The sequence below is a fragment of the Elephas maximus genome, chromosome 17 (genome assembly GCF_024166365.1).
Source record: "Elephas maximus indicus isolate mEleMax1 chromosome 17, mEleMax1 primary haplotype, whole genome shotgun sequence".
NCBI classification, from domain to species: domain Eukaryota; kingdom Metazoa; phylum Chordata; class Mammalia; order Proboscidea; family Elephantidae; genus Elephas; species Elephas maximus.
In genome coordinates, this window is record NC_064835.1 from 74,378,270 (window position 1) to 74,402,837 (window position 24,568).

Below are 24,568 nucleotides of genomic sequence, written 5' to 3' on the forward strand. Positions count from 1 at the left end.
TAAGATTTCTAGGCAAAAGAATATATAGTTCATACCCTAGCAAGGATACCTAAACAGATACCCCTCATGCTTTAAACAGATGTTTCCTAAAACACTGAATGAATTCTATTTGGGGGAGTCAAATTAAACTGCAAATTTTAGGCATGCTTTCTATTTTATAGGAAGTCTGAAGTGAAGCTCTTTCACATTCTCTCCTGTACAATAATTGCCAATTTATCTGTGTCATAAACTGTACTGTATATGGGCAGCAAGGCACACCTATAATGTGAAGATCAAATATTGTTAAGCTCTTCTTTTTAAATGTGAGGTAGGGTCAAGAGAGAGGAAATCCCAAAACTCTTAAGAGCTTTGCCAAAAGAAGAGCAAGGAGACCTCTTAGGCTTTTCAAGCCTTTGGACATCACATAATTTATTCCTGGGCTGCGCCAGAGGGTTCACTTTGACAAGGTAGAGATCAGAAAAAACAGGTAACATGATGCAAAGACAGACAGACTGCAGCTCTCAAATAAGATGAAGGTTTCTGCTTTTTATTTTGTTTTCTCACAACAATGTATATTTTAGCTTGTAAATTGTACGGTCTGTACAAAGGGTTGGATGCTAGACATTCTACCAGATACTGCAGATATTTGAAAGGAATCAGCTCGCGTGATTGTTAAATCTATAATTCATCACTCGCAAAAGAAATTATTTTTCATGGAAAAATGTCTCTTTAAATGTAATACAACATTTTTTTAAAAAAAAACATACTGTAAGAAACTTCTTAGGAAGTTCAAATAACATTATTAAAAGTAAAATAGGCCCGCTGACTTGTAAACACTTTAAAACTTTCCTGAAATCACACACTGTGCAAACTGTAATGATATATTAAAAATTATACAGTGATTTGCAGATGAACGTCTAGGAAAATCAAAACAAACAAAAATAGATTTGGCAAATCTAGATATCTGATAATTCGAAAAATATAAATCTTGAATTCCTGGCACCAAGTTTAAAAAATGTTCAAATCCATTACAAGATCATCTTTAGGGCACATTTTAAACACCTCTGACGTGTATAAAAATACAACATCCTACTTGAGAACACAAATACTGTTTTTTAAGTGCAATTACAATATAATTCAGCAGGAGTTTCGGCAACTGCTGGTGTTCACCTTAAATCACGGATTGAATAGCATGCTCTGCAGTCCTGCAAAATGGGCTCTATGTTACTTTTTCTTAAATATAAAAATCATGCAGAAATCTCTTACAGCCACAGCTACAATGACCCCCATCTCCAAATATTCCAAAGCAGTCATCTTCGGAGGAATTTACGGTGTCCATAAAACAGTCACCATTTTCTTTAAGCAGAATCGGATGCTTGTTTCAGTTTCATGACTGGTCAAGATGACTTCTGAAAGCAGTGAGAATGTACACAGTAACCGACCAAAATGTCTCCTTGACAGGACGCAATTCATTTATAATCGTAATCCAGCTTAACTGTTCTGCTTAGAAAGTGCTGCGCTTTCCACCTGTGACTACTGGCCGTGCGTATTCTACAAAATCATCTATGAGGACAGGCCACGCGCCTAAAGGAAAACAAACACACCAAAAAACAAGTTTTTAAAGCGATATTTTTATATTCAAACCACTGTTTTCACAATCTGACATTTCTATTTTAAGAACCAAAATGATTTTAAGTTTATACAGCTCATGCTTCACAGTACAACGTAGCTGAAGTTCTTTAATTCTTTTGTCCTGGCCAGACCAGGGTCAACAAGTGTTGGTGTGTTAGCATGCGTTGACAAAGCCCCTTTGTTATGAGGATCACACACAGTCTATCTGAACACGTAGTTTCTCACAGTGGCCTGACATGGCTTGACAATCCTCAGCCAGGTGCTCCAAGCACTTGGGACTAAATGATCACAGGGAATGAAAAGAAATGTACCTATCTGTCCTCAGGCTGGACTGATGAACTAACCCACTGATTCACAGCAACCCTACAGGACAGACTAGAACTGCCCCACAGGGTTTCCAAGGTTGTAATCTTTACAGAAGCAGACTGCCACATCTTTGTCCTGCAGAATGCCTGGTGGGTTTGAACCTCTGACCTTTCAGTTAGCATCTGAGGATTTAACCACTGTGCCACTAGGGCTCCCTGGATTGATGAACTGCTTTCCTTCAAACAGGTCATTTATATTCTTGCACCTAGGGTGCTGTTTTCTTGTTAGGAACACATGCCTCCTTTGTGTTTCTTGATTCGTACCCACTCATAAAGGCCCAGGCCAAATCTACCAAAACTGAAATGATTCCTCTAAGCTTCTGCAACACTAAAGACTACTACTACTCAGCTGCCTACCAGCTAAGATGGGACCTTCTCTGTAACATCCTCGCCAGCATGTCTTCTGTCCACTTCCCCACCCTTAGCAGAAGTAATCCATCACTCCTGCTTGTTCTGGAGTGTAGAGATTCTTCAGGTCAGCACTTATCACATACTTACTACATGTACTTTCTACATGTACAATTCAGTGACATTGATTACATTCTTCAAGTTGTACAACCATTCTCACTCCCCTTTTATGCATTGTTCCTCCCCTATTCACGTAAATTCAATGTCCCCCTAAGGTTGCTATCTAATCTTTTGAGCTGCTGTTGTCAATTTGATCCCATATAGATAGATCTTAAAAGAGCATAATGCTCAAGGCAGACATTCTCTACTAGTTAAGCTAAACTACTCTTTGGTTTTAAGAAGATTTCAGGGAATATTTTTAAGGTTTAAAAGATTATCAGGGCTCATCCAGATTCCATGGCTACAGAAAGGCTGAATTCCATAAAAATTTGAAATTCTATTCTGCATTTTCCCCCCTTTGATTAGGATTCTTTAGAATCTTGGATCAAAATGTTCAGTAATGGTGGCCAGGCACCACCCAATTCTTCTGTCTCACGGCAAAAGAGGCAGTTGTTCATGGAGGCAATTGGCCACACATTCCATTTCCTCCTCCGGTTCCTGACTCTCCTTGTACCTCTTCTGCTCCAGGCAAATAGAGACCAATTACTGTACCCTGGATGGATGCTTACAAGCTTTTAAGACCCCCAAGCATTATGAAGCAGACTGCAAGGTAGCACAGAAGTACTAAATACTTGATTAGGATAATTAACTGGGATGTCCAATGAAGCCATGACCCTAAATACCCCAAGCAAGGAACCAAATTCCATGAGGTGTCTGGTTGTACACAGGCAGCCTCAGCAGCTACTCTTTTTTCTTGTCACTGTTGTAAATGTATCACACAACTTTTGCCAATTTAATTTTTTACAGGTGTACAACTTATTGACAGCACTTTCAATAACTGGCTATGCAACCCTGTCCTTAGTCAATGGGATTTTTCTATCACTGTAAACGGAAACTCGGTACTCCACAAGCAATTAGTCCCCCTTCCCCTCTCGCTCCTGCCCCTGGTAACCACTAGTAAACTTTGATCTCTATACATCTGCCTGTTCTTCTCTTTATATATAAGCAAAGTTATACAACTTTAGTGATTGACTTATTTCCTTTAGTAATTGACTTATTTTACCCAGAACAAAGTCTTCAAGCTCCATCCACACTGTAGCATGTATCAAGACTTCATTTCTCTTACTGGCTGCTTAGTACTTCATTGTACATATGTACCATATTTTGTTCACCCATTCACTATTGATGGGCATTTAGGTTGTTTCCACCTTCTGGCTACTCTGAGCAGTGCTGCAATGAACACTAGCGTACAAGTCTGAGTCTCTGCCTTCAAGTCTTTTGGGTATGGGCTAGCCGAGTCACATGGTAGCTTTATTTTTATTTTTTTGAGGAACTGCCACATTGTTTTCCACAATGGCTGTGCCATTCTGCACTCCAAACAGCAATGGAAAAGAGTTCTAATTTCCCCACATCCTTGCCAACATGTTATTTTCTGGATTTTTTTTTTTTTTTAAATCTTAGCCATCCTGTTGTTAGATGACACTGAGTCAGTTCCGACTTACGGTGATCCTATGTACAACAGAATGAAACACTGCTCTGTCCTGTACCATTTTCACAATTGTTGCTTTTTAAGCATACGGTTGTAGCCACTGTGTCCCATCCATTTCTTTGAGAGTCTTCCTCTTTTACGCTGACCCTCTACTTTACCAAGCATGATGTCCTTCTCCAGGGACTGGTCCCTCCTGATAACATATCCAAAGTATGTAAGTCAAAGTCTCGCCATCCTTGCTTCTAAGGAGCATTCTGGTTGTATTTCTCCCAAGACAGATTTGTTTGTTCCTCTGGCAGTCCATGGTATATTCAATATTCTTCTCCAATACCATAATTCAAAGGCATCAATTCCTCTTCCGTCTTATTAATTGTCCAGTTTTCCCATGTACATTAAACCAAAACTCAAACCTAGTGCCGTCGAACTGATTCTGACTCATAGCGACCCTATAGGACAGAGCAGAACTGCCCCATAGAGTTTCCAAGGAGCACCTGGTAGATCTCAACGGCCAACCCTTTGGTTAGCAGCCGTAGCACTTAACCACTATGCCACCAGGGTTTCTCCATGCACATTAAATGACTAAAAGTACTGTGGGTCGGGTCAGGTGCATCTTTGTCCTCAAAGTGACATCTTTGCTTTTTAACATTTTAAAGAGGTCTTTTGCGGCAGATTTCGTTTGATTTCCTGAATGCTGCCTCCGTGGGCACTGATTATGGATCCAAGTAAAATGAAATCCTTGACAACTTCGGTATTTTCTCTGTTTATCCTGATGTTGCTTACTGGTCCAGTTGTGAGGACTTTTGTTTTATGTTGAAGTGTAATCCATACTGAAGGCTGTGGGCTTTGATCTTCATCAGTAAGTGCTTCAAGTCCCCTTTGCTTTCAGCAAGCAAGGTTGTGTCATCTGCATACTGAAGGTTGTTAATGGGTCTTCCTTCAATCCTGATGACGCATTCTTCTTCATACAGTCCAGCTTTTCGGGTTATTTGTTTGGCATACAGATTGAATAAGTATGGTGAAAAGATATAACCCTGACACACACCATTCCTGATTTTAAACTACTCAGTACCCCCTTGTTCTGTTTGAACGACTGCCTCTTGGTCTATGTACAGGTTCCATATAAGGACAACAAAGTGTTCTGGAATTCCCATTCTTTCCAATGTTATTCATAAGTTGTATGACCCACACAGTCAAATACCTTTGCATAGTCAATAAAACACAGGTAAACATCTTTCTGGTATTCTCTGCTTTCAGGCAAGATCCATCTGACATTAGCAATGATATTCCTAGTTCCATGTCCTTTTCTGAATCTGGCTTCTGAATTTCTGGCAGTTCCCTGTCCATGTACTACTGCAACTGGTTTTGAATGATCTTCAGCAAAATTTTATTTGTGTGTGACATTAATAATATTTTTTGATAATTTCTTTGGATTGGGCACAAATATGGATCTCTTCCAGTCAGTTGGCCAGGTAGCTGTCTTTCAAATTTCTTGGCATACTGTATATTCATCTTCTTTTGATGATTTCTATGTCATTTAATATTTTGCCCCTAGAATCCTTCAATATTACAGCTCAAGGGTTGAATTTTTCTTCAGTTCTTCTTGTTTGAGAATGTTGAGTGTCTTAGTCATCTAGTACTGTGTAACACAAATACCACTATTTATTCTCTTACAATCTAGTGGGCTACAAGTGCAAATTCAGGGCGTCAGCTCCAGAGGAAGGCTTTCTTTCTCTGTCAGCTCTGAAGGAAGGTCCTTGTCATCAATCTTCCCCTGGTCGAGGACCTTCTCTGCACTGGGACCTTGGGTGCAAAGGATGCACTCTGCTCCCAGTGCTGCTTTCTTGGGGTTCCCATGTCTCTCTGCTCCTTTCTTTTATATCTCAAAACAGATTGGCTTAATCTTGTAGATTTCACTGATACAACTGCCACTAATCCATCTTATTACATCATAGTGATAGGATTTACAATACATAGGGAAAATACACAGATGACAAAATGGTAGACAATCATACGATACTGAGAGTCACGACCTAGCGAAGCTGACAGATATTTTTGGGACACAATTCAGTCCATGACACTGAGCATGTTCTCCCCTTTTGGTTTTCTAACTCCAGGCTTTGCACATTTCATTATGATACATTACTTTGTCTTCTCAAGCTGCACTTTGAAATCTTCTTGTGTTTAGTTTTTACTTCATCATTTCTTCCTCTCACTTTAGCTACTTTACATTCAAGAGCAAGTTTCAAAGTCTCTTCTGAAATCCATTTTGGCCTTTTCCTTCTTTTCCTGTCTTTTTAATGGCCCTTTGCTATCTTCAGGTATGATATCCTTGATGTCGTCCCACAACTTGTCTGGTCTTTGGTCGTTAGTGTTCAGTGTATCAAACCTATTGCTGAGATGGTCTCTGAATTCAGGTGGGATATATTCAAGGTCATACTTTGGCTCTCATGGAGTTGTTTTAATTTTCTTCAGCTTCAACCTGAACCTGCATATGAGCAATTGATTGTTCTTCTTTGTTTCCAACTTTTACATTCTAATCACCAGTAACTATCAATGTATCTTGATTGCATGTTTGGTCAATTTCAGATTGTGGGAGCTGGGAAAAATCTTCAGTTTCTTCATCGTTGGCATCAGTGGCTGGTGCATAAATGTGAGTAATAGTCGAATTAACTGGTCTTCCTTGTAGGCATACAGATATTATCCTATCACTGACAGCACTGTACTTCAGGACGGATCTTGAAAATGTTCTTTTTGACAATAAATATGACACTGTTGCTCTTCAATCTGTCCATTTCAGCTCACTAACGCCTAGGATATCGATCTTTATGCATTCCATTTCATTTTTGGTGACTTCCCATTTTCCTAGGTTTATTCTCTGTACATTAGCCATCCTAGGCAGAATGAAATGGTATTTCACTGTGGTTTTGCTTTGCATCTCCCTGATGGCTAATGATGCTGAGCATCTTTTCATGTGTTTGGTGGCCATTTGAATATTGCTTTTGCTGAAATGTCATTTCAAGTCCTTTGCTCATTTTACGATTAGATTGTCTCTTTGTTGTTGTCAAAAGTTTTATATATGTTCTGGTTATTAGATTCTTATCAGATACATAGTTTCTGAAGATAATCTCCTAGTCGGTAGCCTGTCTTTTCACTTTTTTGGAAACGTCTTTTGATGAACAAAAGTTTTTAATTTTTATGAGGTCCATTTATCTATTTTGTGTTTTGTTGTTTGTGCTTTTGTTATTATATCAGACAATCCATTGTTAAAAAATGTGTGCCTAATAGCATTGCCCCTACATTTTCTTCGAATAATTTTATGGCTTTAGTTTCCACATTTAGGTTTTTTTTTTTTTTTAATTGTACTTTTGGTGAAAGTTACCACATTCAGGTTCCTAATCCATTTTGAATTTGTTTTTGTGTATGGTGTGAGGCATAGATTCTGTTTAGTTTTTCTGCATGTGGAAATCCAGTTTCCCAACTCCATTTATTGAAGAGACCCTTCTTTCCCCATCTAATGGACTTTACATTCTTGTCAAAAATCAGTTGACCACAGATGTGTGGGTTTATTTCTAGACTCTCAAATATATTCCACTGGTCTACCTGTCTATTGTTATACCAGTAACACGCTGTTTTGATTCCTGTAGTTGTGTATGTTTTAAAATCAGGAAGTATGAGCCCTCCTATTTTGTTCTCTTTTAATGTTGCTTTAGCTATTCGGGGCCTCTTGCCATTAAGTTGAAGATTGGTTTTGTCGCTTTTGTAAAGAAGGCTATTGGAATTTTGATTAAGATTGTGTTGACACTATAGATCACTTTGGGTACCACTGACATCTTAACAATATTAAGTCTTCCAATCCATGAACGTGGAACATCTTTCCATTTATGGAAGTCGTCTTTAATCTCTTTTGACAGCGCTACCTTACATTTTTCGCCATCTTTTTATGTAGATGTGGCTTATCTCACCAAGTATTGGGTGAGCTCTTGAAAACAGAGCACTTATGTCTATATTCAAATACTCATTCAGTCATTTGACAAACATTTATTAAGTGCCCATTTTGTACTAGGTAAAAAAAAAAAAAAAAATTCTTTTTTTTGCTAAGTGCTGAAGATACAAAAGAGGAACAAGCTAAGATCCCTGAGGAGCTTATATAATACAGTGAGGAAGACAGATATGTAAACCATTAATTACAAAGGAAGGTGATAAGTGCTGAGCTGAAGAATCTATACTTCCTAGAACAAAAAAGAGTGAGTGATTAGTTCTGCTAAGGGTGCAGGGAGGTGGGCAGGAGAAGACACACTGGAAAGGATATTACAGAGAAGGTCACATCTTAGATGATAGGCAGTGAGAAAGCAGACGATGTGGGTGGGGAGCCTGGAGGATGAGACCTTCCTCCCAGAGACTATTTCTTTCCTAATGTAGCAGAGTGCCTAACACATAGGAGGCATTCAAATGTCCTCTGATTTAGTGTTTTGAAATATTTTGGGAGGAGGAAACTACAAAATATATAATTACATTTATGTAAATAAACATGTAGAATGTCCAAATAAGATTAAATAGCATAGCTAAATAACTGACCTAAGGACTCAAATGGTATTGGTTATTTGGGAGCAGTAGTTTCCAAATACCTATCTAGTTCTATAGTTCTGCCACAGGAGTCCCTGCATGTCATTTCTGAAATGCTTTGGTTTAAATGCCTATCGTCTTGATTTAAACTAAGTATGAAGCCCTGTGTTTCTTTCCTGGGGTTTACAGAAAATACTAATGAAGTGAGTATGATTATCATCCCCACTTCAGTGATAGGGACACTGCACAAGCAAGTGGTAGGGCCAGGAGTCAAACTGGAGTTGGTCTGATTTCAGTGCCTATACTCTTAATCACTATCCTACCCTCTAAAGGCAGGAAATGTTAACATTTTTATCAGAATTAAGAATTTTTAGCAATCATCCAAAATACTATAACTTCAGTACCTTCTTCATCGTAGTTAGACATATCATCTGCAATCATATTTCCGAAATCTAGTAGAAGGTTCCAAGTGTCCCTTGGGATTGATCTTTTGTGGTGTTCCTATTACATAAAAGATTAAAAAGAACCACAAGATTTAAGATACAAAGCGCGGCTCTCAAATATTCTAGCTGGTTCTCTTCATTACACAACCTGATGAGGAACAAGTGCAGTGACGGAATCATTAAAACTTAAAAGTAAAGACAGTGCTTTGGATAAACTGGCTACAACGCCAGTGAGCAAATATAGAAACCAGGCTTATTTAAAAACAAAATAAAACAATTTATAAAGCTTTATAAATTGGATTTACAAGGCTAACCCTGTAGATTTTGTAACATGCAGATGGCCTATTCTTGGGTTATACGCCTAAAATTTTGGTTACAGACCCCAGGGAAGGAGTGAAGAGACTCATGGGCAGAAGACTATTAACTTCTGAATATTTTTAAGAGATATAATATAGCATATAATTTAATGAGATAAACAGTTTAAATGAGCATTCCTCTATTACATTATCGACAACATTTTAAGTAACACTAAACCAAACCAAAACTGTTACTGTCCAGTCGACTCCAACTCATGGCGACACCATGTGTTTCTGAGTATAATAGTGCATAGGGTTTTTAACGGCTGTAATCTTACAGAAGTAGATTGTCAGGCCTTTCTTCTGTGGTGCCACTGGGTGGATTCGAACTGCCAGACTTTAGGTCAGCAGTTGAGTGCAAACATTTGCATCACCCAAGGACCTTCTAAATAATGCTAGCGTTTACAAACAGCGCTTACACTTAAGAAGTTTGCTCTGTTTTAAGCGATTTACTTGTATTAATTATCAAATCTTCCCCGCAACCCCATGAGGCAGTACTATTACCAGCTCTATTTTCCAGATGAGGAAACCAAGGCACGGGAAAGTTAAATAACTTGCCCAAGGCCATAAAACCAGTAAGTGCTGAAGCAAAGTAACGTTATCTATTATTATTAAATCCATCTAGGCATTCTTACTCTACTTACGGGTTTATGCTGTGTGAAGTGCCTTATTTTACTTTAAGGAAAGCTTCCTACTGAGACAGGGCCCAGCATTACTGTGGTCTGCTTCAAGCTACCAGCACCAACTGATTCTTAAAGAGGCCAAATAAGCCCTTTTTCCTTCTAACATTGTAAAATACACTTTAAAAATGGTATCAGATTATAAACACACACACAGTGGTGTTTCCACTGGACAATGGAATACAATCCATAGTTTTGGAACCAGCAGCAACTTTTAGAAAAAAGTGTGACTCTGGTACTTGCTTCAAGGATTCTAAGTTTCTCAGAGAAAGTATCGAATTAATCAGTTTAGGGACTTCAGAGGAGACAATAAATTAATAGTTGGCTGAAGTTTGAAGCAGATCATCTAGAACCCCGACTTAGAAAGTCTCATATGGTTGCCACCAACCACTAGAGCCAGATCAAACTTGAAGCCTCGCTGCTGTGGTATACCAGAATATGGTAAAGCTGTGCGGTAATTTCTTGGGTATCTAATAAACTCTGCATAGGACTTCACACTACCACTCTTCTGTCAGTTTGTCATATTGCAGTGGCTTGTCTGGAAGCTATGCCACCGGTATTTCAAATCCCAGGAGGGTCACCCATGTTGGACAGGTTTCAGTGCAGCTTCCAGACTAAGAGAGACTAGAAAAAAAGGCCTGGCAATCTACTTCTGAAAAGAGCTGTTGTCATTAGCTGCTGTTGAGTTGGCTCTGACTCATGGCGGCGGATGAGACTGTTGTGATTCACAGGGTTTTCACTGGCTCATTTTCAGAAGTAGCTCACTAGGCCTTTCTTCCTAGTACGCCTTAGTCTGGAAGTTCCACTGAAGCCTGTTCAGCATCACAGCAACACGCAAGCCTCCACTGACAGACGGGTGGTGGCTGCACGTGAGGTGAAAAGTAGCCAGTGAGAACCTCACGTATCACAGAATATTGTCTAAGACTTCAGCTCGCTTACTTTGGATCATTGCCAGGAGGGACCGATCACAGGAGGAGGACATCGCGTTTGGTAAAGTGGAGGGCCAGCGAAGGCAAGGAAACCCTTAATGAGATGGACTGACACAGTGGTTGCAACAATGGACTAGAACGTGCCAACCATTTTATGTTACACATGGGGGCTTCGCCAGGAGTCAGCTGACTCAACAGCAACTCAGAACAACAGGACTTTACAGTTTACCCAAAGTTTTCATATGTAATACTTTAAACTTAGTTTCTTCAGGATGGAGAAGGATAATATTCTGGTGTATCTGCTGGGGAAGAGGGAGTTGCCAGGAAATTAGATAATTTCTTCTAGAAGAAGAGCCAACCTTAGTTGTAATCTGCTGATTTCACCTTCACACTGAGCATACCCACCAAGAAGCAGCAGTATACTTACCAATAAAAATTTGTTCCAAAGATCTAAGAACTTAAACCTTCCAGATAATACTAAATTCCAATATGCAACAGCCATTTCTAAATCTGGCAAAAAGAGAAGAACAGTTAATAAATAAATCCAAACTTCTTTTCCCATTGTACAAAAAAATGACTACTTTTTAGCACAATGATTTTTACTTGATCAACAGAATTTGGCTATCTTACCCAAGAGTAATATGAGTGCTATTTTCACAGAAGTGTTCCTGATAATTGTATGTAATTTAATTTTATAAATGTGAGAAAACTTCTTTTAAAAAGGATTTGTATATTAAGGTATTTGGACATGTAAATAATTACTCTAACAGTTTTGAAGACTCATTTTCATACATACTAAGCTTTCTTTAAACCTGAACTGATCTTGATACTATTAATTTATATAATTTGTTTTATAAAATAGAATACTGCCCTTTCTAAACAATGAACTAGAAGTTAAACAACTTCTTCAGAAAGGAAGGGGGATGTTGCTTTCCAGATAGACCTGCGTTGTCATTGTAAGAATTAAAATAGAATCTGACTCAAAAGTGAAGACAGAAATTACATAAGCACTACCAGGATCGTGAATTTCTGAACACATAATCAAAACAAATACGCGAACATAGGGAAATGCATTTTTTGCTGATAAAAGGATATTTAAATCTGTATTACTCAATGCCTTGACTTTTTCCTCGACCAAAGACAGTATATGATTATTTCAGTTTCTATATAAATCTACAGGATTTAGGATTCAAACTGAAGACCATGTACACCTTAATGGAGTATTAAAGCTGAGGGTTAGAACTGCATTAGAGTATTATCCCCAATTCTTAATCTTTTGGAATACTGCCTCATTGTCTGCTCCCTGGAAGTTTTCCATCTATTTCTTTTTATATAACTGACATGGCAAGTAAATAAAGGGCCTGAGAAGTTTATTTTTTACATTGACAACCTATAATCATGTGGAATAGTGCTCAATAAAAGAACTATATTGAAATAATTTTCTAATTACATTTTCTGCATGTATGTCAGATAAACCAATGTGAAAAGCAGATGAATAAATATATTAAGGTAAAAGATCAGGTAAGTTTAAATGCAAGATACCCAACTAAACAATTCTCAAAATATTTTCATTTAGATTTTGTTTGGTCCCAGCTGGGGGCGAAAAAAAAAACAAACTATTAAAGTTGGAGCTCTAACATGAGATTTCCAGGGTCAATCATTACTAAAACTTGATAAGCAAAAGAGATATATATGAGTAATAATCAATTCTAAATAAACTGCTTATATTCTCTACATATTTAAAGGGTCCATTACAGCCTTCCTCAACCTTAAATACTTGAAGTCTTAATCGGAAAGAAATAATCAGAAAGTTTTAAGTAACTTATAGTTTGGAATTGGAGCCCTGGTGGCAAAGTGGTTATGTGCTCAGCTAACCAAAAGGTCGGTGGTTTGAACCTACCAGCTGCTCCAAGGGAGAGAGATGTGGCAGTCTGCTTCCATAAAGATTTACAGACTTGGAAACCTGATGGGGCAGTTCTACTCTGTCCTGTAGGGTTGCTATGAGTCAGAATTGACTTGACAATGGGTTTTGGGTTTTACAGTTTGTAACAACTCTCTAAACCTTACCTATGAGACCCGTAATATAATGCTAAGTAGATGGTTAGTCTTTTCCTGCTTATCAGTCTATATCCTATCACTTAAAAAGAACATTATTTGAAATCTACATTCAATTCATCTTAATGACAGAAAGCATGTTGAGAAATGGAGGTTAACCTGGGTAGAAAAAAAAATAAAGTCTTATAAAAAAAATCTTATGGCATGTATTTAATATATTTTTGGTCCTAGTAACCTTTCTTACTAAAGTCCCCTGGTTTCTATGCATACATTTTTAGTACTTAATATTACCTATGTGAAAATGTATAGTACTGTCCTAATAGATTTAGCCATTTGCAAAATAATAAAAAGAACAACCCTCCAAAGAACTGAACTTGAGAACCAAAATCAGGACGAAAAGAACAATAGTTATTCAAAAACCAAAAACTTGTTGCTGTTGAGTTGATTTCTACTCAAAGCGACCCTATAAGACAGAGTAGAACTGCCCCATGGCGTTTCCAAGGAGCGCCTGGATTCGAACTGCCGGCCTTTTGGTTAGTAGCCATAGCACACAACCACTACGCCACTAGGGTTTCCAATAGCTACTCAGTGGCTATAAAAAGAATCTTTATAGTAGGTATTCTCTTTCCAAAAACCTCTTGAAAAATTTTATCTCCCGAGTAAAAAAACTATTGTTTAGAAGAAGGCATTACTACTATTTAAATTTTATGCTTGCAGGGCTCCATTTAGGATTAGATCAAGAAGATGTTCCCTTTGTCAAGAAAGGATCTTAGGGCAGATAAAAAAAAAATTAAAAATTAGTTAATTATCATGACACTTTACTCATTCAAAAATCAAAATTTCTTTGGTGAGTAGCCTCTTGGGTCTTAAAAGCCTGTGAGCAGCCATCTAGTATACTCCACTGGTCTCACCCCTTTGGGAACAAGGAAGAATGAAGAAAACTAAAGATACAAGGGAAAGATTAGTCCAAAGGACTAATGGACCACAGCCTCCACCAGACTGAGTCCAGCACAACTAGATGGTGCCTGGCTACCACCACTGACTGCTCTGACAGGGATCACAATAGAGGGTTTTGGACAGAGCTGGAGAAAAATGTAGGACAAAATGCTAACTCACACACACAAAAAAACAGACTTGCTGGTCCGACACAGACTGGAGAAACCCTGAGAGTATGGCCCCTGGATACCCTTTCAGCTCAGTAATGAAGTCACTCCTGAGGTTCACCGTTCAGCCAAAGATTAGACAGGCCCATAGAACAAAACGAGACTAAAGGGGCACACCAGCTCAGGGGCAAGCACTAGAAGGCAGGAGGGAACAGGAAAGCTGGTAATAGGGAACCCAAGGTTGAGAAGGGAGAGTGCTGACATGTCATGGGGTTGTTAACCAATGTCATAAAACAATATGTGTACTGTTTATTGAGAAACTAGTTTGTTCTGTAAGCCCTCATCTAAGGTACAATAAAAAAATTTAAAATAAAAAAAAAATAAAACTTTCTCAAATTCTGACTCCAGGTTCTGGCCAGCATGAAACTATCCTGTTTTTTTTTTTTTTTTACATTAAAGCAAATAGTCAAATAGTTTTAATTATTTTCTTTATTAGGTTGACCATTAGTTAAGTACAAGGTAAAGAATCATTTGTATATAAAAGTAATACAGTACATATCATCTTAACACACATAAACACATATACAAACATGAAGGAAATAAAGGATAAATCTCTGTAAGTCTGTTCTAATGCCATCCCGCCACTGCTCTCCATGCTTTTTTCCTAAGGCTTTTGCTGTAGTTGTATCACACTGGATCAATCAGAAGACAGACCATGTAATTTACCTTGGAAATTGTAAAATCAATGTCTCTGTTTTTGGTCTGTAGTCATATAACTGTTCTCCCAGCTTTTTTTCCCTTTCTTTCATTCTTTTAAAGCCCTCAAACAGCTTTCCAAAACAGTGTGTACACTATTTGAAATTTTCAAGTAATCCAATTATTTGATCAAATAATCTAATAATTTTCCTGAAGAGGCTATTCTAATACAGTTTCATATTTAAGACATTCAAAGAAAGGAAAAGAAGAGACAAGGATTTCATATCCAGCACAACTAACTAACATACAAGGACTCAGGGAATATTGTTGCCATGAGCACTTCCTGGAGAATTCACTAGAGAATAAGTTTCAAACAACCAAAATAACCGGAGAGATGTCAACCTGAGGACTAATGATGAGCATTAGTTACGGGTAGAACTGAGACTAAATGACTGTTAAAGGGAGAGAGGTGAGAAAGTAATAGTCCTATGCTCAGACGACGTAGATACAGTCAGACTTTTTTTAAAAGCAGGAATAGAACACGTAACATTTTTTAAAATTCTTAGTAATTACATTAGTGGAGATAGTATTAGTAGTATTATTCTAAGTCTGTGGTGTGTATAATATGCAATAAAGTAAATGAATAATTATGTGACCTACTAATTCTATCATCACCTGTATCCTTGAGGACCAGGATTCTTAGTGTAGAAAACAGAAGGTACGGTTGTAATACAAAAAAGCTTAATGTCTGAAAACCTTGAGCTCACAATGATAGTTAAAAAAAAAAACAAAAAAACTGATCATCTTCAAATGATAGACAACCAATGCATTAGCTTGAAAGCTGGTTACTAAAGGCAAAGAATCAAGCCTTCATCCAGACTTTTCTACATGAACCGAGTGGATAACCAAATACTAGAAGAGGAGAAGCAGGAGAAACGACAGAATATCATCATTTTGCAATTCTTAATGCACTAGTGAATCTAGGAACTGAGCAGCAATAGCTGCTAACATCACAAAAGGAAAGACAACCCACATTATATGTCTTCTGATGAAAGACACAGCAAGCACCACCTGTAGTCTTGCCCAAAGGAGAAAACGTGAGTCTCAGCAAGCCTTTGGATTCAGCTGCCAACTGATACAGAGAAGAAAGAACACGCTGAACTAAATCATGAATATTACTGAATATGACAACCAGCAAAATCCAGGCTGAGGAAAATTACAACAAGCCAAATGTCCCAGGTTCTACAACAGATAAATTATAGAAAAAGAAAGGGACAGAGTGTAACCTGTAGATAAAAAGAGACTAAAAAGAATACTTCAATTAAAAAAAAATCTCTAGTGTCTAGAGATTGCCCTTGTGAGTGATAAAGCTATAACGAAACAGAAGAAAGTTATTACTATAAAAATCAGTAGAACGGCTCCTCTTGAGGCTGGGGTGGTTGGGATTGAAATGGGGTGTGTGGAGGGGCTTCTGAGGAGGCTGACAAACTTCCATTCTGGACCTGGGTGGTAGTTACAAGGTACCCACCTTGTAATAATGCACATACATTTGTTTTTGTGTAGTTTTCTGTAGAGGAAGTCCCCTGGTTATGAACACGAACACCCGGCATACTGGCAACTCGTACTTGCCCTTTGATGTTATGTAAACTTGCCCTCACTTTGAAACCCCTACACACAACAAATTCTTCATCACAGTCACCTTCACCTGCAGCACGTGCAGCTTTTAAATCACTGAAAACGCTAAGTAAGAACTGCATGCACCTGTTCCGACTTACCTACAAAATTGACTTAAAGACACAGCAAGGAATGACTCTCACATAACCCAGGGACTGCCTGTATTTGAGTTTTATAATTAAAAAAGAAAAAAAAAAAAAAGCTTTTGAGATAGAAGTTGTTGGCCACCTACTACTTTAGTCCACTTGCAGTTCTATCTGTTCTTTTTTGTGTCCTTTCTTCAAATCTACTCTTTGTAAGCCTTGGATTTTTCTAATAGCCTCTTCTTCTTATTGACCTCTTTACACACGCATACAAAAAATCTTCCTGAAATAACTCGTAGCCAAACTCCTCTCTCACATGTACTTTTTAAAGTTCAATTCCAAGTATTTTTTTACTAGGTAGATATTCTTTCCTGAATGAATTTTTTCTATCATATAGCATGACAATTCATAGCCAGTACCAAAAAAACCAGACCTGTTGCTGTCTAGTCGATTCTGACTTATAGCGACCCTAAAGGACAGAGTAGAACGGCCCCACGTGGTTTCCAAGGAGTGGCTAGTGGATTCAAACTGCAGACCTTTTGCTTAGCAGCCAAACTCTTAACCACTGTGCCACCAGGGCTCCTCATAGCCAGTAGGTACCCTGTGAGTATCAATGATATGGGCTTTGGGTTTATATAAAATAACAGACAGTTAACCAATGTAAAAGGAATGATTAAATTAGAAAAATCACCATTTGGCATTTGTAATAGTTAATAACTGATTCAGCCAAAAAAAAAAAAATCATCAATGGTTGTCAAAAGCAGAGTATAGAAGTTCGATGAGCAACAGGATTTACACCGTCTCTAAGTATCTTCCCACAGATACTTTTTACTAGGGTACAAATAATAACTTTGTCGAAGAAATCAGATAGACAGACACCACCTTAATCAAATGATCAAAGCTAACATCACCAGCATGATGGTTGAAGCTGTGTGTCAACTTGGCTGGGCCATGATCCTCAGTGGTCTGGCAACTTTATAATTACATAATCACTTCCATAATGAGATGTGATACAATGTGATCACCTCCATGATGAGATCTGTTGTGAGCGGCCAATCAGTTGAAAGGTGTTTCCTTGGGGGTGTGGCCTGCATCCAACATGTGGAGTTTCTGGCAAGAATCACTGGCTTCTGCTTGCTCTGGATCCTGTGGCTAGCTCCTCTTCATCTGACCTCCAGTTCTTGGGACCTGAGCTAGCAGCTTACATGCTGTCTTATCTGCCAATAGTGGGATCCATCAGCCTCTACAGCCTGTGAGCCAGAGGCCTCCTATCTGACCTTCTGATCTTGCATTTGCCAGCATTTGCGGCTATGTGAGTCAGGAGAAGTCTCCAGCCTGACCCATGAACTTCAGACTTTTTAGATTCTAATTTCCTGAGCCATTTCCTCTATAAAAATCTGTCTATATATGCTTACATGCTGCACTGGTTTTGCTTCTCTAAAGAACCCAGCCTAAGACAACCAGTAACTGGACAGACATCAGATGTCCCTGATATGATCTCACTGTGGTATTCCTGCTAAAAATGTCTCACTCATACCTAATCCTGAGGAACCAAACCAAATCAAACCCACTGCAGTCAGTGATTCATAGTGACCCCATAGGGTTTCCAGGGCTGTAAATCTCTACAGAAGCAGACTGCAACATCTTTTTCCCTCACGGCCACTGTTGGATTTGAACCACCAACCTTCTGGTTAGAAGTCAGGCACCTTAATCCCAAGAAAACATCAGGTAAATCCAAATTGAGGGACAGGCTATAAAATCAAGGCCTCTGTTCTTTAAAAATGTCACAGTCATGAAAGATAAAAACCGAGGAGCTGTAACAGGTTAAAGAAGATTAAAGAGACATGAAAACTAAATGCAACACATGATTCTAAATTGGATCATGGATCAGAATTTTTCTTAATTTTCCCTTTTGCTATAGAAGACATTATTGGGACAACTGATGAGAGCTAAATAAGTTGCAGATTTGATTTAGTTTTATCAGTGTTAACTTTCTGAATTTGATCATTGTACCTGGATTGCGGTTCTGTAAGAGACTGAAGTATTCAGGGGTAAAGGGGCTTCACGGCTCCAACTCTCAAATGGCCCAGAAAACAAGATTATGTGTGTATATGTAAACAAATCTGTTCGGGGCTCTTGATCATTTCTACCATTCGTTTTAACTGCTCTACATTCAAAAGCAAGTTTCAGAGACCCCTCTGACAACCATTTTGGTCTTTTCTTTCTTTCCTGACTTTTTAACGACCTTTTGCTTTCTTCATGTATGATGTCCTTGGTGTCTTCCCACTACTCTCCTGGTCTTCAGTCATTAGTGTTCCATGCGTTAAATCTATTCCTGAGATGGTCTCTAAATTCAGGTGGGATGTGTTCGAGATTGTACTTTGGCTCTCCTGGACTTGCTTTGATTTTATTCAGCTTCAGCTGGAACTTGTGCATGAGCAATTAATGGTCTGTTCCACAGCTGGCCCCTGGTTTTTTTTTTTTTTTTGACTGATATTGAACAACTCCATCGTCTCTTTGCACATATGTAGTCAATCTGATTCCTGTGCAACCCATCTGGCAAGTCCACGTGTACAGCTGTTGATTGTGCTGTTGAAAAAAAAAGTATTTCCAATAAATAAGTCATTGGTCTTGCAGAATTTTATCATGTGATTACCAGCATTATTTCTATCACCAAGTCCGTAGATTCCAACTACTGATCCTTCTTTGTTGTTTCCAACTTCTGTAGTCTACCTTTTGCTATCTAGTCAATTCCGACTTGAGACGATCCTAAAGGCCAGAGTAGAACTGCCCAATAGGGTTTCCAAGGCTGTAAATCACAGCACAGATTGCCACACTTTTCTCCTGTGTTGCATGCCAATCACAATTATCAATTCATCTTGATTGCATGTTTGAGTAATTTCAGACTGCAGCAGGTTGTAAAAATCTTCAATTTTATCTTTAGCATTAGTGATTTGTGCACATATTTGTACATATATGGATATTAACCTATCACTGGCAGTACTGTACTTTAGGACAGATCTCAAAATGTTCTTTTTAAAGATGAACGCAATGTTGTTCTTCAACACTCCCGGCATAGTAGACCATATGAATGATTCAAAATCGCAAATACCAGTCAACTGCGGCTCACGAATGCCTTAGTAAAGTAGAAGGTCAGCGAAAAAGAGGAAGATTCTCAGAGAGAGAAACGGACACAACGGGCTCAAGCATAACAACGATTATGAGGATGGCGCAGGATCGGGCTGTGTTTCGTTCTGCAGTACACAGGGTCGCTATGAGCCTGAACCAACTCAATTGCATCTAACAATGACAATGCCTAGGATATCAATCTTCAAGCACTCACTGTATTTCATTTTTGATGACTTCCAATTCTCTTTGATTCATACTTCATACATTCCACATTCTGATTACTAATGGAGTTTGCAGCTGCTACTTCTCATTTTGAGCCATGCATCAATAGTAAATAAAGGTTCCAAAGCTTTATTCCATCCATGTCATTAAGATCAACTCTATTTTGAGAAGCCAGCTCTTAACCAGTCATATTCTGAGTAACTTTCAACCTGAGGGGCTCAACTCCCACTATTTCAAACAATGTTCTGCTGTGATCCATAAGGTTTTCATTGGCTTATTTTTAGAAGATTGCCAGGCCTTCTTCCTCGTCTGTCTTAGTCTGGAAGTTCCACTGAAACCTGTTCACCATGGGTAATTGTGCTGGTATCTGAAATACTGGTGGTATCACTCCCAGCATCATAAGAACACACAAGTCACCACAGTACAACAGAACGACAGATAGGTGATAGCTTTCAAAGGGTGGCTTGAGAAAACAAGGTAAAGCATTAAGATGAGAGGTGCAAAGACCTGGAGTTAGAAAACCAAAAGGGAAGAACATGATCAGCATTTCTCAAGCTGAAAGAACTGAAGTGAAAATTCAAACTTCGAGTTGCATTACAAAAGGATTCTATGGGGGAAAAATTGAATGACGCAGGTAGCATCAAAAGAAGATGGAATGAATTACACAGAGCCCCTGTACCAAAAAGAACTGGCTGATGTTCAATCGTTTCAGGAGGCAGCATATGATCCATAACTGTTGGTACTGAAGAAAGAAGTTCAAGCTGCACTGAAGGCACTGTGGAAAAACAATGTTCAGGGAGTTGAGAGAATACCAATTGAGATGCTTCAATAAACGGATGCAATGCTGGAAGCACCCATTTGTCTATGTCGAGAAATTTGGAAGACAACTATTTGTCCAACTGACTGGAAGAGATCCATATCTGTGCCCAAAGGCAATCGAACAAAATGAAAAAATTATCAAACGATACCATTAATATCACATGCTAGCAAAATTCTGCTGAAGATTATTTAAAAACAACTCAGTCATACATCAATAGGGAATTTCTAGAAGTTCAAGCCAGATTCAGAAGAGGATATGGGCGAGGCGGAGCCAACATGGTGCTATAGACAGAAGCACCATGCCATCCCTCCACAGCAAAGGCCTGAAAAACTAAGTAAACAGAGACAAACAACAATCCTGGAACCCTAAGTGTTAAATGAAGAGATAAAGAACTCAACCAACCACCAAATAAGAAACTGACAGAGAACAGAGAGCGAGGAGAGTTGTGATAGGAGGTCCCCTAACAGCTAACGCAGCACAGGTCCACCTGCTGGAGATCGGCAGACAGGGAGGATAGGAAAGCAGATTCATGGAGCTCCCAGCAGAAGACAGAGCACCCGGTAACCAGTGAGACATGCTTTCCCATCCCCCACCTTGCCTCCCCCTGATCAACCATTACCGTGTCCTGGCTGACTGATAACGCAGCTTCCCGGTGGGGAGATTCCCGGCTTCCCAGAGGACTGATTCATGCCTTCCTGGTGGGCCGATTCGCTGCTTCCTGGCAGGTCAATCTGGGGCTTCCCAGAAGGCAGATTCACTGTTTCCTGACAGGCCAACCCACAGCTTCTTGGCAGGCCAATTCCCACCTTTCTGGAGGGTCAATCTGCTGCTTCTTGATGGGCCAATCTGCAGCTTCTCGGCGGGATAATTCCCGTCTTCCCAGAGGGCCAATTTGCTACTTCCCAGCAGGCCAATTCAGGAACTCCTGGTGGGCCGATTTGCTGCTTCCCAGTGGGTCAATTCTCGGCTTCTTTGAGGGCTGGTTCCCAGCATCCGGAGGGCTGATTCACTGCTTCCTGGTGGGCCAACCCGAAGCTTCTCAGCAGGCTGATTCTTGGTTTCCCGGACAGCTGATCTGCTGCTTCTCAGCAGGCCATGACTGCAGCATAGAAGGGAGCACTTCCGTGCCACGTGGATTCGCGCCACGCACACTGGTTGGCTTCTTCACTGCCATTTCTTTGTTGTTGGTGTTGCTCTTTTCGGCCTCTTTTGGTTCCTTCCCTGCCTCTTACCTCCTCCCCCTATCTCTCAAACACCTGACACCGTGTGCCACCTCTGCTCCTTCTTGACAAGCTATGAAGTGCTGCTCAGCTGGAGAACAGCTTCTGCAGTCCGTGCTACCACACTGGTGGGATCCCTGGGGACTTTTTTTTTTTACTCTTTTTTTCCTTTTTCCTTTTCTTCAGTTCTTGGTTTCTCATCTCTTTCTACTTACCTTCTTTTCCTGTCTCCTAAACACCTGGAGCTGTGTATCCTCACCCCTTCTAGCCGGGTTGTACTGTGCGGCTCAGGAGCCACTTCCCCAGTCTGCGCAGCCACACTGGTGGGATCCCTGTGGGCATTTATATTATTATTTTTTTTCCTTTTTGTTTTTCTTCATTTCTCAGCTTCTTGTCTCTACACTCCAATAGCAGGCTTCCTCAGCACTTTTTTTTTTTTTGCTCCTGTTTTGTCTCTCCTTTTCCATACCCAACCTAGCTCCACACATCAGAACTTTGCCCTCCCCCTCCCTCCTGCTATCTGTACTGTGTGCTGAACATTATACTCCCAAGCAGCACAGGCACGGCCTACTGGAACCTGCCCTGCACTGACCCTGGGCTCACCTTTTTGGCCCCAGTATGTGCCTCAAAAAACCCTTCCCAGCCCTTCCTCTTCTGCTGGACCTGCCCTGCTGCACCATAGGTGAGCGACTGGCCCCGACCATTTGATAAGGAGGTAAAAAATATCATGTCCATAGATGAGCAAACAACAAAGATGCACAGCCCACCTGCTCAGACATAACCAAATAAAACAAAAAATTGGGATGAAACAAACAAATCTACAATTGATAAACAAAGAAAGCAACTACTGAATGTCCTGAAGATAGCAGACAATATCAAAACGTATTAAAAAAAAAACAGAACAGAATGGTTCCAGTAGGCATCCAAAATAAAACACCAGATGACTTTCCAGTAGAAGAAAAGGCAGTAGAACTAGCTGATAGAGAATTCAAATCTCTAATATTCAGAGCTATCCATGAGTTGAAGCAAAAAGCAGACAAAAATGAGGAAAAAATAGACAAATTCATACGAAAAGCATACCAAAAAATGAAAGAATTCAGGAAATTAATACAGGAACAAAATGCCAAAATAAATTCACAACTAGAAATCATTAAAAAAAAGATTAGAAATCCAAAAGATAAACTAGTTTTCAGAAATGGACAGTGTCATAGAAGGGCTGAGGAACAAGTCTGAAACAATGGAAGACAGGATCAGAGAAACTGAAGACAAACACTTGGATACAACTTTGAGGAAAAATCAGAACAAAGAAAAATGAAGAAATGCTGAGAATTATGTGGGATATGATAAAAAAGCAAAAATCTGCAAGTGATCAGAGTTCCATAACAGGGAGAGAATATGGAAAACACAGAGAGGATCACTGAAGAACTGCTGACAGAAAACTTCCCTAATATCATGAACGATGAAAAGCTGACGGTCCAAGAAGCTCAATGAACCCCATATAGGAGAGACCCCAAAAGAAAATCTCCAAGGCATATCATAATCACACTCACTAAAACAAAAGACAAAGAATCCTGAGAACGGCTCTAGAAAGACGAAAAATCACATACAGAGGAGTAACAGACTAAGCTCTGATTACTTGGCAGAAACCATGCAGGCAAAAAGGCAATGAGATATATGAAACCTTCAAAGAAAAAAACTGACAACCAAGAGTAATATATCCTGCAAAACTCTCGTTCAAATATGATGGTAAAATTAGGATATTTCCAGATAAACAGAAATTAAGGGAATATGTAAAAACCAAACTTATAAGAATTGCTAGAGTCCTTTGGTTTGTGAACAAACAACATCAAACAACAGCCTGAATCTAGGACACAAGATCGCATCAGCCAGATACGAACCTAGGAAATGAACTCTCAAGGACTATCCCAAACCAAAAGATTTACAACAGGGAACCAGAGAGGTTAATCTGCAAATGATAACAATGTCAGAACAATAAAAGAGGGAGTAAACGGCATAGGTATAGAACTTTCTAATGGAGAGGAAGGCAAGGCAATATCAAGTAATAACAGACTGGGTCAAACCTAGGAGGATAAGGGTAAACTTCAAGGCAACCACAAAGAAAGTTAACAAACCCACTGATCAAAAGAAGAAAAACAAAGTCTCAGTAAAAACAAAATATAAAAAAGAAAAAAAACCCCACAAATGAAAGGAATTCAGCACAGGAGAGTGAGAGAAATGAAGAAATTGTCAGCATCAAAAAACAACAAAAAAAAAACAGCACTACAATATGACATCAATAAACTCAAACCTATCAATAATTATACTGAATGTAAACGGCCTACATGCACCCATTAAGAGAGAGTGACAGGATGGAAAAAAAAAAAAAAAAAGGATCCATCAATATGCTGTCTACAAGAAACACACCTTAGAAACAAGGACATTATTTTATTAAAAATCAAAGGATGGAAAAAATGTTATCAAGCAAACAGCCCGCAAAAAAGAGTAGGACAGGCAACACTAATCTCAGATAAAATAGACATTAAAACAGAATCCACCATAAAAGACAAAGAAGGGCACTATATCACAATTAAAGGGATGATCCAGCTTGAAGACACAACCATAA

General features: G+C 39.1%; 1 protein-coding gene across 6 annotated transcripts in view; it reads right to left on the reverse strand.

Annotated features, from left to right (window-relative positions):
• Window positions 1-457: 457 nt before the first annotated feature.
• Window positions 458-24,568, reverse strand: part of DCUN1D2 (defective in cullin neddylation 1 domain containing 2) — a 53,105-nt gene continuing 28,994 nt past the window's right edge. For 2 of the 6 annotated variants that reach the window (XM_049856245.1, XM_049856247.1), the window contains 3 exons: window positions 11,371-11,453; window positions 8,940-9,036; window positions 458-1,563 (listed from right to left, as the gene is read on the reverse strand). In XM_049856245.1, coding sequence (XP_049712202.1) covers window positions 1,484-1,563; window positions 8,940-9,036; window positions 11,371-11,453 — 260 coding nt within the window. In that variant the 3' untranslated portion in view covers window positions 458-1,483. Of the gene's footprint in view, window positions 1,564-8,939; window positions 9,037-11,369; window positions 11,454-16,651; window positions 19,144-24,568 lie in introns of those variants that run through there. The other 4 variants (XM_049856246.1, XM_049856249.1, XM_049856248.1 and 1 more) reach the window with 3 other exon arrangements.